Below are 14,993 nucleotides of genomic sequence, written 5' to 3'. Positions count from 1 at the left end.
TTTCTTATTTTTTGATGCGACAATAATTGTACCATTTTGCATTATAATAAATACACATTGTCGCAACTAAATATCTACTTAATTTCATTTTTTCAATCAAGGTCTATTATTAATTATTCCAAAAAATGTAACTGTTCCTTAGCAATTGCCAAGCAGTGTATTGTAATATTTTAAAATTAAATGAACACAATTAATGTCAAAATAAATGTTAAAAAAAATCTCTATATTATAATATCGCAAGCGCTACCACCGCTGCTTTTGGGAGTTAAACTACGAGCATTTCGTCTGCACATAAACTTAATGCTTTGAAGTACGATGTTGAGTATAAAAATGCACAGGGAGTATAAGAAGAGATTAATATTCAATTATTAGTTCGAAAATTAATAAAAAATTGTCATACTTGCGGGAAAATATTCCATATGAGCCGTTCTACAGACCACTGAAATGCAACTACAAGATTGAAATTTGACAAGCAGAAAGAGTGTTTTTTATTTAAAAGCTTAACATGGTTTTTTTTTTTCGTAATTCCAAATTGTTTAGAAGTTATTGCAATGTTAAGTTCCTTTGTTGGAAATTTTTTCTCCCTTTTTTTTACCTTTCATCACTATTTGTTGTTTTGTTGGGGGGAAAAAAATAAGACTTAGAAATTTGAAATATTGAAGGCATGTAAAAAATTTAAGGGATATGAGGGAATTAAAGAAAAAACTTAACATTCGATAATTATTAACTATTAAACTTGTAGTGAAAAATACTATGTAACCACTTTGCAATCGACTTAACTGAAATTACTAAGTTGAAAATTGACGCGCTAAAAGAAGCATTATCATTTATAAACCTAAGTGGATTTTTTTTCTTGCTGAAATTTTAATTTTTTCTGAAGTAATTGCCTCAAAGATAATATGAATTGTCACAGTGATGCCATAATAAAGTCAAATACCCTAATAATACCCAACGATAATACCCTTTTCCAAATATGAAATAATATTTAAATAAACTTATTTTAAGATTATCTATTTGAAGAAAGAATTTGGAGGCATTTTCGATCGGTTTTTTGAACAGATGTATATGCTTATATTTTCTTGAAGATTTATGCTAAAAAGTTCAAATTTTACACATTTTTTATAGCCACAATTCTGACAAATTTTACTTTTTTCCAAAGTGTTATTGCGCAGGACGAAATTCAACACAATTTTTGAGTGAGCAATTTCAACCAAGCACTTCTAAAACTTTTTTGCAATCCTTTAATTTTGAATAAAATGTTTTATTCTATTTTGCATACATTTGGACTCAGGGGTCATTCAAATTTTAAGTAAGCATCTACCGGGGGAGTTGTTGCTGACAAAGGGAGTACAAAATTGCCAAAAATAAACTTACGTAATGCTTGAACTGCTTTTATGTTTGATAAAGATTTTTTTCAGGAAGAAATGTTGACCAATTTCGATAGAATATGAAGAATTTTGCATTAAAGGCACTTTTTGGTATGTTAAATAATACGTAGATTGAAATTCATGTAATGAATGCATATAAGCCACGATGATTGCAATTTGTTTATTTTATTTTTAAAAATATTTCAAATGGAATCGCTCAAAATGTCTGTTCCAAAAATATTTAAATGTTGAAATTTTAAACTTACCAGCTGTGCTTTCCGTTCATGTACTGACAGTATAATAGTTTATCAATAAAACTATATTTTTTGTTATTTAAGAATTGACTTTATATTGAATTTTATAATTTTCATATAATTAATTTTTAATATAATATTTTGTAAGTTCTTACTTTTTCTGTTTTTCTTTGGTCTCAGCCTCTTAGTCTGTACTTTGAATCTTTTTAGTAATATTATTTTAGTTTTTTTTTCACTTAATTTTAATAAATACTAATTATGAGGAAATGAACCTAATTAGTTTTAGAGTGTTCTAACAATAGCATTTAATGATTTCAAATGTATACTATGACATAAATTATGTTATTGCATAGTTCGATTTTTTTTTCTCAAGTTTGTCTAGCATGTTAAGTTTTTGTACCACTAAATTTTCGTGGCTAGTATGAATCCTATTGATAGATTGTCCACTAGAAAATAGAGCTAATTTTGCCACAATCGGGGTTGTACCTCACATATTATAATGGTTTAACTTTGTTTTAGTAAATGCATATCAGAATGGAAAACAACTCTCGACAACTTGTAAACAATTTACAGACGATAGGGTGTGATAGGTGTAAACTTTTCGCATTATAAGAGGGTTTTTTACAACCTATAAATTGTATATGAAAGCTCGATATCGTATAAAATAAAGTATTTTTTCAAATAATATTTTGGGTACACATGCCCGATATATATTTTTTTCAATTGATGAAACAATTGAATTTACCCATATATGTCGAGAAAAGTTATATAATAAGCAATATATCAATACTTTTATTATAAGTGCACATCAAAAATGTTTAGTATCATTACTTTTTAATTATTAAGTATTATTAACAAGAAAGCACGAATAAACATTGATGGTGTACATGCAAATCATACTATTAATATAGAAGAACTATTTGGTACTATCGCTCTTACAATGCTCTATCTATCATTACATGTTATTTTAAAATAATATCAATAATATAACTTTTAAATAAATTTTTTTCTAATGCCCAGCAATTGGAGTATACATTTCGTCAATAAAAATAAGCATGACTAGAGGACTAAAAAAAGTTAGTTTAAAAAATTCTTAAATACAATAATGTCTTATTTCTTCCCCTTTGGTCCCAATTCTCAGCGATTTTTGTTAAAATTTGTGAGATCTCTGTTTGACGTGATCGGTATGGCATGTCAGGGTAAAAATTAGAAATAACCATATTGAACTGATATACTCTGGGCATATCGAGTGGCAGAATTTGTGAGATATTTCTAAAAACGTTACCAGAAAATAACGTATGAATCCAAATAAAATACTCTACAATTTAGATTTATAAAATTGCTTTAAATTATAATTGTTGGACAATTCTGAATAAGTATGTTAAACTATTACAGTAGTTAATCATTACTATTGTTATAATAAAGGTAGGAAACCTCTCATAAGGAGGAATTTGTTACACACTGTTGATGTTTATGCATGATGAAACATGTATTCAAGAAATGGTTACAGGAACTTAAAAAGGCAACCAGTTGAGAGTGGCCGAGCTGGCCCTCACTAAGGGTGGCAGGTCGAATCGGGGCACAAGTATTACTTGAGCTATTTCAAACTTGCGAAACTATCAATTTTCAGTATTTTCCATCCAAAAATATTGTTTACTTTTCTTTCCATTAATTACCCTCATTTATCGAGAAATACCTTCTGTTGCGGCAGTTAATTTCCTTAGGCAGCCAAAGAATTAGTTTTGAGTATCGTCCCACTCCTCTTCAACTTTAAAGACGTGCCTATTCATCGAAGTTTTTATTACTCACTTTCTTGTCTTAGTGTAGGAAGTTAAGCACTCCTTTTTTTTCCTAGAAAAAAATTTTCCCTTTGTTTTTTTTCTCCTAAGCGACATTCCTTATTGCGATGTACACTCAGTTGAATTAGTTTTGTCCTCTTTGCTCATTTCTTATAAATGTACTGTCTTTTTTTTCCCTCAAAGTTTTGTATATGATAGTAACTTTTACCCATAATTGAAAGGTAAGTACGCACTGGTAATAGCTACTCGTATTATTCATGCGGTTATTTATATACAGTATAGAGTAATATAAGCTATATTTCGCTGTTTTAAATGTATCCCACTGCTCAATTATCCTATGCATTTGAAATAATTTAACAAAAACTCGTATTCAAAGTTTTGCTCTACTTTCATGCGAAATGAAGTAAAGACTTAGTTGGAACAAAAAGTAATTTTTACTCTATAGTACGAGGCGAAACAAAAACGTGTATAATCGTGCTAATTAAAAGAATGCATCACTTCTTTAATTAGATTTTGAATTTAATAACTAAGTAAGTTTTTAAAATGCATTTATTTATTTAAAACTTTCGAAGACTGATATTGGGAAATTGTTTTTTTGATTATATGGTCCCTGTATAAACTTATATAATTTGTCCGCAGTTGTAACTCTTTTTCATTAAAAAAAAAGCCTTAAATTTATAAAACGCATTTTTAGGCCTGAAGGTGTTGCTTACTTTTATTAAAATTTCTACTAAAGAATCTTGTCTGTCATTACTCAATTTTTTTCATAAATAAGTATAGTTTTAAGTGAAAAAAAGCATTTTATTTGCATAAGTGACATGACTTGAAGTAAAAATTATGATATCAATTAAACAAGTTTCTACCGTTGCTAAATTAAATAATAAAAATAATAATTATTAAATATTTTTTGTCTTTAGATAAATGATTTTAATAGCTATATTAAAAAGACTTTTAGTCATGCTGTTAGTTTCATGACCTAATTAATTTGCACCGAAGATAGTTTAAGAATTAAACTGTAGACTAGAATTTCTGATCATTCAAGAGATGAAATTCTCTTTAATGTCAGCAACTTTAGGAGAATTTTACAGGGCTTCATATTCCACAATTCAACTAACCAAAGTATCAATGCATAATAATCTTAATTAAAAGGAATTATTAAACAGTCACCTTAGCAACGCATGCAATGACGACGCATTGCTTGCTCTTAAACATAATCCCAGCCTTGAAAATTAAAAACTTAAAATTAAAAACAATAATGTTTGCTCGATATATATATAAAACATGTTGATGTGGTAGGTAAAATAAGGGTTTATCTTTGAGTTTCCTAGAATTAGATACTTTTTCCATCATGTTCTTATTCACATAATCATTTAATGTTTCACGATATTGTAAAAATAAATTTGGAACCCTTTTGAATCTGCGCACTAACGTATCAAATCTCTTTTTGGCTACTGCAGAATTATCGCTAAGTTTCCTCCAACCTCGTTTCCAAGGTAGTTTAGCTTCATAGTGGTTATCTTTGTAACGTACAGTTTTTTCGCGCTGTGCTAATGATTGATCTGTCTCATTGTAAACAATCATTGCAACATCTTTAATTCCGATGGATTCCAGTTGCTGAAACTCTTTAATATTTTTTTCTATTTCACAGCAGACATAAACTAATCCACAATTAGCGTTCTGCTGTGATTGGTCAATTGAACTTGAGATACTTCCAGTGACTATAAATCCAAAAACAGGGTTTTGGAATTTTAATTCTGACTTAGGTACTTCAACCTGACCAAATTTTAAGAGATGGTAAAATATTCCGGCCCTAATAAGTTATCGCCTCTCCCAGGCTCCTAAAAATAGGGATCAGCAAGTTTTATAATTTGAGGAAAGTACGCAAAAGACACTTGAATATAATTTACTGGTATTGCATCTAATATTTTAGGTATAACATAAAAGCTCCAATTGCTTTTCGAAATCAGTGTTATTTGAAATTATCGAGCAAATTTTTGTATTCACATTTATTTTTGAATTATCACATTTATTTTCGATTTTATTTTATTTTTGTCCTATAGCTAGGAAGATAAAAAGTTATAAAACTGATTTATAATTTCAACAACATCATTAATTCTAATTGCAATTATAAATTCCCACTGTTTTTCTAATGTGTCATGCAAGTAATTAATCCAGTTTTAAATTTTCTATCTTTTTTTTTTGTGCCGTAACCATAGTCATAAATAGAAATGAAATTATAGAAAATCATTAAAACTATTTTAGATTTGAAGTATGATATATTCCCACAAAGAAAAATTAATAAGAATCGTTTTCTTACAGGAGCGGATGGATCTTCATCAAAGCCTCTTACTTGTCACTTAAGAAGACACAAAAGTAATAGGAAACCCAGGACTCCTTTTACAACACAACAATTATTAGCCTTAGAACGAAAATTTCGTTCCAAGCAATATTTATCAATAGCAGAAAGAGCTGAGTTTTCATCTTCTTTAAGTCTTACGGAAACTCAAGTAAAAATTTGGTTTCAAAATCGAAGAGCAAAAGAAAAACGACTTAAAGAAGCTGAAATAGAAAAATTACGCATGGCATCTAGACCTTATCCTCCACATCCAAGTCACATTGCTGGTTTACCTTCTACCTTTTTTTCCCCCATTGTGTCTTTACCGAATCTACCGTATTGCATTCCTTCAATGACTGGATTGACAATTTGTCCTAGATGACGTCAAATAATCGTGCTTTGCATATCACCTGAAGTCTTTCAATATTTTTCAACTGAGTTCTTTTTGTAGTCAATACTGAAATTTTTATTGCTGTACTAAAAAATAAAATATAAATTATCAACAACATCATTCAAAAGTACTCTTAAGACTGATTATATGTGAGCAAATATTTGGTTTGTATTAGTCAGCCTCATATACGCTGACTCAAATATTTAGTTTATAGTAGCCAGCCTCATATAAGCTGACTTACAAGGTGAGTTCCATTTTGTAATGTAGCACTGAATAAAGCACTTTTCAATGATTGCATCTCTTATTCACCTTTTCTTACAAAAAATTGAGGTAAGTTCTTTTTGTTGTACGAGCTGTTTTGATTAGTGTGTCATAAATAGTTTTATTTATTTCGCTTTCATTAACGATTCTCTTTATAGCATAGATTTTTTATTAGTAAAAAACTTTTCTAGTGGGTTGAATACTATTGGATTAGACATCTAATTTAACATTTAACTTGTATAACTTGTAATCAGTGATTTTTTTAAATCTTTTAGAAGAGAATTTTTTTATTTGTCTGGAATTTATAATAATGTAATTAATTATATTAATTTTTATTAATTTTTATATCATTAAAATGGAGTGTCACGATGAGAAAATGCGCATTTATGAAACCTATAGTCAAAGTTCTAAGGCCGAAAAAGCTGATCGTGACATTTGTGCTAGGTATATAGAGAATGCCATAGAAGAGCTCGTGATTGGTATGCGAAGTTTAAAAAATGGACCTCAAAAATGCACCTCGTCCTGCCCGTCAAATTGAGTTCGATGAAGAATGATGAAACCAACTTTCGTACGAAAATTTGCAAAGGAACCGGGAAAGAAAACGTAATACTTCCACACATATACATGAGAAAATTTGAAAATACGGGGAAATTTATTTGTCAACCCAATACACTTCTAAAAAAATGTTACCTACAACACTGTGTAATTACTTTTGAAATTTAAATTAAGTAAAATGTTTCAAATTTTTATAAAAATTGAAGTTAATTTAAAATAATATTAATTATACATTTAGTGAGTTAAACACTTCCTGAATTATGCTAAAATACTATTAGATAAAATCTTATACGTCATTGCCCAATTCATGACTAGTTGAAGCTATTCACAGGTAGGTTTCCATAAATGCTGTTTTGATGTCACTACAAAATGTTAATTCAGTTCAGTAAGAAGTTAACTGAATGTTTTTTTTCAAATGTTAACTATGCTTTTGGTGGGGGGACAAAATGGCCTCGTTTTGCATGATTTTTATGGTAAGTATGAATACCCAGCTAAGAATAGTCAACATGATGTCAACAGTACGGAGATTTGAAACGCGTACATCAGTATACGTATATTCTCATGACATCCGGACTGTTGATAACCGTATAATGATATCCACACAAGTATTTATGTCCTTATATCAAATCTCTGTACAATGTACTTCATTATAATATCCATACTAATAACATCAGGATTCAACTCTTGTAATGATGTACATGAGTTACATCTACAAATTATTCATAATGTTGAAATATATAAAATCTCATTATCTAGAGCATAGAATTTGCTAAAACAAACATTTTTTTGACTTGTAATAGATAAATTATCGTAGAAAATCAAATTTTTTAAATCCTACAAGTCATGAAATTCACTTTTTATCAACAAAAAATTATAAAAAATTTGTTTGACATATAAAAAATAAAAAAATATCAAAATTTTAAAATATAAATCTCAGTTTGCTTTAATGAATCAAAATAATAAACTAATACGATTTACTATACTGCTTCTCATATATTATACTGTTTGGAGTTCCCGAAGCAATACAACTGCAATGAAATACTTAAAATGCCAAAAATTAGTCTCTATTACATATTTTATTAAACTCAAATAAATCAACACACAATATTGATATTATTTATTTAACAATTAAATTCAATTATGTGAGATGCTTTTTCATGCAGTTTTTTTTCATGTATTCATTGGGGAATCTATTTTTAAATAGTATTTCAAATGTTCATATTAAGCTCTGTTGCAACAGTATATCCAAGATTTTGAAAGTAAAAAACTTACATATTCATAAGATAACTAAAAGATGCGTGTGATTAGCCTAATCAGTCATAACTTACTGTTTATTTTATTTTATTTTTGTAAAAGATTATTATGACCAGATTCCAGAAATGTAACATAACAAGGGAAACCAGTTCTTAGATTATACAACTCAGATACCTAATGTAGCTCACATAGTCAGCAACACCTCAAACGAGTCCGATTAAGAGAAAGTTTTCAAGACTTTGTCATTTAAACCCGCATAGGAATTTTCTCAGACTTCAATATTATTTAGTGTATATAGATGTATATGTTACTGATAAAGAACGATATCAGGAGAATTTCCATAATGACATGGCAATAATTTTGCAAGATGATATTAAAAAAAGTTAATGCTAAACTTATTTTTTATCTTTATCTTAAACAAGCATATAATTTTGTCACATAGCCTTAAAATTTTAAATTAATTTCATGAAAACAAAGGTATTTAAAAAATTCAAGGTAGTTACTCTTTATTAAAAATAGATCTTTACCGGGGAAACCAATATGGAATAAATTGCAGGGGAAGAAATTTGTTTCTTTCAGGCAGAGTAGAAGAAATTCTTTATAAAAACGAAAGATAATAAAGCAGTTTATTATCGCCTCTTAGTTTGAATAACTGCTTTAACTTCCAACCTATTCTATGCATAATGTTATCACTCAACATACCATAACCGTACCAGAACTTTGCATCGAAAATGCGTTTATCATCTTATCCTTTTTGCACATTTGACTCCATGACTTTTTCTAACAATTATATACAGTTAATATTCTATTATTTTATTAAATATATTTTGTTTGTTTCAAATAATATTTGTAATATACCTATTCCTACCACAACCGGTCATTTGACAGAGAGAACAATTTATTGCTACATAAGGTCATTAGATCAGAAACTACGATGTAATGCGTGTCCAACGTATTGCATTCGATTAGCTGCACATTTCTGCGAAGACTGTTGCGTAGTTAGTTCAATCAGAATAACTATGAATTCAAATTTTAAAAAAGTATCTAAAATTTTCGAATGGTATTTTTGCGTAAGAAGAAGTGACACAAACTAAATGTTTTGGTAAGTAGCTTATATTTTATTTTGATAGCTTTACTTCATTTCTAACTAACTGTTAACAATCTACTGTTAACAGTCATAACAATCAAGACCACACACGTTCATAGAATAAATAATATTAATTTTAAGAATAATTATAAGAGTTATAATTCTTATAGCTCTTATACATTCTTATAATTATAAGAATAATTATAAGAACTATAGAAATAATAACAATTAGAAGCGGAAAATGCACAATGGAAACCCCTGTATATGTAGAAATTGCATAGAGCAATGAATTAAAAATTCTTATTCTTTGTATTTGTAATACATAAAAATTGGCAATATACAATTTCTCTTAATTATAATAAAGTTTATTTCCTTAATAACATCCATATTTCATACATTCAATCAAGAAACATAAATATGACTGGCCATTTGACCGGCTATAGTAGAAATAGGTATATATTAAGTGCTAAGATAAATTATTGAAACCCAATTCAGAAACCAATCTAAATTAATGACTATCTCGAGAAATCAAAACAATTGCTATTTCTTTCAAAATTTTACATAAAGAAGTGTAAAAAAGCTCAATTTTATGAAGCAGTTAAAATAATATTTTTTCAAAATAATTAAATTAAGAAATCAAAAAAATAATCATAATTACAATAACAGATCACATTCAGTATTCACAGTTAATAATACCATAATAACTATTACAATCAAATACTGTTAAGTATGAATACTTTCAACGATTTAGATACTATGCTAAATCTGTACAACTTTAATCTTTCAGTGGTCCATATTATCTGAACTAAGCTTGCTGAGACCAAAATATTAATGATAAACAACAACAGTGTTAATATACAACTCCAGAACTTAATAAGGTGCATACTAAAAATTTAATACAAAACAAAAGCATACAAAATAAGAACTGTAAAAAAGTTAGGTGTATGGCTACTTTTGGTCTTGAAGTGAACTATTATTTTTTACTCTTCTTATTTACTTTTCCATTTTTTCATTTTTTATTTCTTTGTTTGTTTGCAGTCCGCACATGAACATTAGAATCAATTTAATGACTTCTTTGCAAAAACATTTTGCTTAGGAAACAAGCACATTTTTAGAAAAAAATATTTACATTAATTCTATTCAACAATTGTTATTTTGTCAATTTTATATGATTTTTTGCACGATAACTACAGTTCTGTACTAAAATATGAATTTAATTTCCATCAGCATCAAAAATGATGGTAACTGCGCACCAAAATTTTTCGCTGGATTGAAGATCAAACGGAAATTAAAATGTATAGTGACAAGTTAAGAAACCTTTTTAACACTGCATAGCATGGATACCCAACCTGCAGCATAGGGACTAAATAAAGCCCTTCATTGTTTTATACGCCACCTCATAGTTCAAAAATAATTTGAAAATTGCTTAAGAAATAATATTTTTTTTAATTTTACATATAATTTAGCAAAACAAGTCTTAAATTTATTCACTCATTTGAAACATTTAAATAATCTCTTTTCAATCATAATTTTTTCAAAAAGAAAATGTATAGTTTAAGTCTTTAAAAAAGTGTTACCAAAGAGTCTATAAAAGTGTTTAAACCTTTTTATCATAGAGAAATCTATTTGTTTTTAAAAAATGTACAATCTGCATTCTGTGCATTTTTTTGATGTGCATATATTCGCATTCTTTTTACAATAAATATTCTAGGAAGAAAGTAAAGTATAGTAAAATATTTTTTAAAAACAGTATAAACAACCTTTTTCAGAAAAATGCCACAGTAAAAAAAATTGATTTTCATTGATCGGTCATTGATCATTCAACACCCAAAAAATGTAAACATCCAAAATTTTTTTGACTTACTGAGTATTTTTTTTTATTAATATCTCCAATTAAGGTTTTAATTTTTGCTGTGCACAGAATGGCATATATTTAATAATATGAAACAATAAAATTTAACCAAATAAAAAATAATCAATAAATAATAGAAATTCAGATTTTTTGATAAGTCTACATATTTCATAATCTTGGGTTATTGTTGATAATCTTATCAATAACTGTGAAATTGGTTAAATTTTGTTGACAGTATATTAAAATATTTAAAGAAAAACCAAAATATTAAATCCATAACTATTAAATAAAATATAATTTTAAAAGAAATTCCTTTAGGATGCCCATTAAAGGCATATCTCCAACAGTAGATAGTAAAAATAATGACATTAATTATTATTAGAAGTAAAAAAAAATTATAATTTGCTCATACAGAGTTACTCAAACGATTATTGGCTAAATATAATGCAATATAACTAAATATTATGTGTTTAGTTCTTAGCAACTTTTAAATTAAATAGAATATATTATTAATTACTGAATAGCTTCTAGCTCTAAGGGTTTAATAATACACGCAAACATTGAAATTAAACATACATTTCTACTCCATTTTTATTATACGGTATATTGCGCATAACTTAAAAGGCAATATTTTACATAATATTGTAAAAATCAAATTCACGACCTAGATCAAATCACATCTAGTTATAAAACAACAATAAAATGTTAGAACAACAGATTTTATAAAACATTTATTATATATTTCATTTACTAATTAATTTATACTTCTTAAAGGGTTTATTGTAAATAAATAAACGTCTCCCTCAATATCCAGTTTGCTGATCGTCAGAGGCGTAGGAATTTATGGCTTCAGAATTACAAAAACAACTGCATTATGGTAGCAATGCGGTCAGCATTGCTACCTAAATGTAAATGTTCTCCGGTTAGAAAAGTGTTGGGAGAGGGGATTCTAAAGTTACAAAAAGTTACATGTAAGAGCGAAGGGGCTCTAAAGTTACAAAAACAACTGCACTGTTGCAGCAATGTAGTTAGCATTACGCGCCAGCCGCATTAACTTCAAAACCATGCTGGTACCTATCAGTCAGATGCTCTGAGAGCAAATTATAAGAAATACTTTCAAATACAGCAAATTATTAAAAATAACGCAAATTATAAGAAATAACAAAAAATAATAAATAAAAGATAATAACAAATAAAAGAATACAGCAAATTATAAGAAATAACGGAAAAGGGAATGAACAAAAACTTGGCAGAATTTCTGAAATTTTAACCAGTTTCTTGGAAGCGTAATACTTATAATTGTGTTTTCAACAATATCCAAATCTAAGATTAAATTAGGATAATCTAAATCTGATAATAGACTTCTAAAATTAAAATGTAACTTAAAATAACTTTTCATATTTTAAATACCTTTTTCGACTTTGACATTTTGAGTATTTTCTTAGTTGTTTTACTATAAATATACAAAAGATATATATTTGAGGGAGAAATGTTTAACGAAAATATATTATTTTAATTGGGGCATGGTCACTTAACAGATGTTTTATTTAAAATTTACGTATGAAAAATTTTAACTATTCTGCTGTCAAATGATATGTTGCAAAAATCATTATTTGGTAGTTAAAATTATTAAATTAACAGACCTTATTTAACCAGAACATACTACTCAAAACTACCAGATTATGGTAACATTTACTGTGTTTCTGATTTTATATCAACACCGAAGAGCTATGTAATGGTTACCGAAGAGCTTTGGCAATGATTTAGGTATAATAAATAAATAAACTTTGGTTTAAAAGAATGTGATACAATTTTGTAAATGAGGTACCATTTCGTACTTTTATTACGATACCTTAGAGCATGGCATAAAAACCATCTATTCTTTTAAAATTTACTTTTCAGTTTTGTATTTTTTACTAAATATATGATGATAAGATCTATGATTATGAAATTTCAATCTAATATTTATTGAAGAAGAAAGCTAAGTATAACTAAATTTTTAAGTAGCAAAACGTCAATATCTTACCTTCTGAGATACAACACTTAAAAAACTGTTCGTATGTTGTCATGTTAAAATAGAATTGTAAGTTGTAATTACAATAAAATATTATAAGATTTCCTTCTAGACAATTTGATGGCATATCTTAGTAGAGTCTAGTAGATTTTGTTTGTGATCTGAATGTGAAGAAATACACTATAAAATATCTAACAATCTGAAAAAAATATGAAAAATTAATATCTATCACTATTTAATGCAACATTAAAAGTAAGAAAACAAGCCTATTAAATTTAATCAATTGAAATTTTGTAAAAAAATATATTTTAACGTATTCATGAGTTCTTCTACATATTTCTAAGTTATCATCTAAACCGTAATTTAAAGCTTAGGAGGTTAAACTGGTTATTAATTATGAATTTTTCATGGGCAGTTTTATGCATGCATACACACTCTATAATTGATTCTTTCTTAACAATTCTTTCACAATCTTTTCTTAACAATTACAAGAACGCATTTAAATAAAAATCATGTTAATTGCAAGCTCAATTTTATAAATCTTTTGCATATTTTTTAGTATAGGAATAAGATGCACTGAAAATGTATCTAAATATTGGAATGGAACTTCTTCACTGAAAATAATTTCAAGAATTTATACATTACAAGGGTGGCAAAGTTTGTCATGACGAAATTTTATGCGACTTATTTCAGATTTGTGTGAAAATTGTTAAAAATGGGAGATTTTTTCATAATTTTTCACTTATATTTTAACAGCAATTGGTATTTTTCTAAAACTTAAAATTGACGATATGAATCATTAAGGATCAATGATATGAAAATAGCTCTAAAGGGATCCTCTAAAGTAAGGAAATCTTTAAAATAATAAAGCTTCCCTAAGGTATGATAAAATTACATACGACAGATTTAGTTAGTCCGTAAACGTAACCAGAATATTTACTTAACTGAGAGGTAACACAGATACCTTAGTGTGTTGGGAAAAAAAACAATGTTTGATGAATAATTTAACTATGTAGACACAGTCAGCAAAAATATAAGGATATTACCCTTATGACTTTTTAATGGTTGGACGGATCTTCATTCTCAGAAATATCTCTGGAAAATCTTTTAAATTCTATACAACAGTTAACTGAAAACGTGCTCGAATATGCTTATTTTGACGCAAAAACCACTTTTTCTAAAGAAAAAAAATATGAATTTTTTTATTGGATTTGATTTAGCGCGATTAAATAACTTCTGAAACCAAATTTCATAAAATTCTGACAATTAGGGAGATAACAAAACAAATAAACATATGGCATAAAAAATGGAATGTCGGCAAACTTTGGCAACGGTAGAAACAGATTTACGTCGACATCACAGGGAGCTGCTTTTAAGTCATTCATACCATCTACGCAGGCGGATAAGTAAATCCAGATTTATTAAATAAATATAGAAGTGGTCGTAAAATTTCTTTCCTCGAAAAACTATTTTACTGTTTTCTTTTCTGGCTGTTAGTATTAAATGAGTATAAAGATTTTGCAATTAGCGTAACATTCTATTGTCGAGATAATTTTTTTAATTATTATTATTCATTTGAATAGTACGAATTTTAAAAAAATATATGTTGGCAATTTGTTTCCCTGAAATTAATATACTTTTAAGGACATCGCATCCATTGAATAATTAAAAATTAAAAAGTATTCTCATAGCTTTTATCACATAAAAGGAAGAGCGTAGAATTATATACTGTGTGGTAATAATTAATATTAAGCTTTGTATAAGATATATTGAATTCCAAGCGTAACAGAGGGGAAATCACACATGTATTTTATTCTAAAAATT

General features: G+C 27.5%; 1 protein-coding gene across 1 annotated transcript in view; it reads left to right on the top strand.

The window, feature by feature from the left end:
- LOC107451624 (uncharacterized) overlaps positions 1–6,443 on the top strand; it is a 52,900-nt gene extending 46,457 nt beyond the window's left edge. The window contains exon 2 of the mRNA XM_016067781.5: positions 5,740–6,443. Coding sequence (XP_015923267.2) covers positions 5,740–6,137 — 398 coding nt within the window. The 3' untranslated portion in view covers positions 6,138–6,443. The remainder of the gene's footprint in view (positions 1–5,739) is intronic.
- The last annotated feature ends 8,550 nt before the right edge of the window (positions 6,444–14,993 follow it).

The sequence above is a fragment of the Parasteatoda tepidariorum genome, chromosome 11 (assembly GCF_982258835.1).
Source record: "Parasteatoda tepidariorum strain Cologne lab strain chromosome 11, Ptep-v5.0, whole genome shotgun sequence".
NCBI classification, from domain to species: Eukaryota; Metazoa; Arthropoda; class Arachnida; order Araneae; family Theridiidae; genus Parasteatoda; species Parasteatoda tepidariorum.
This window is presented reverse-complemented; position numbering and strand designations above follow the sequence as displayed.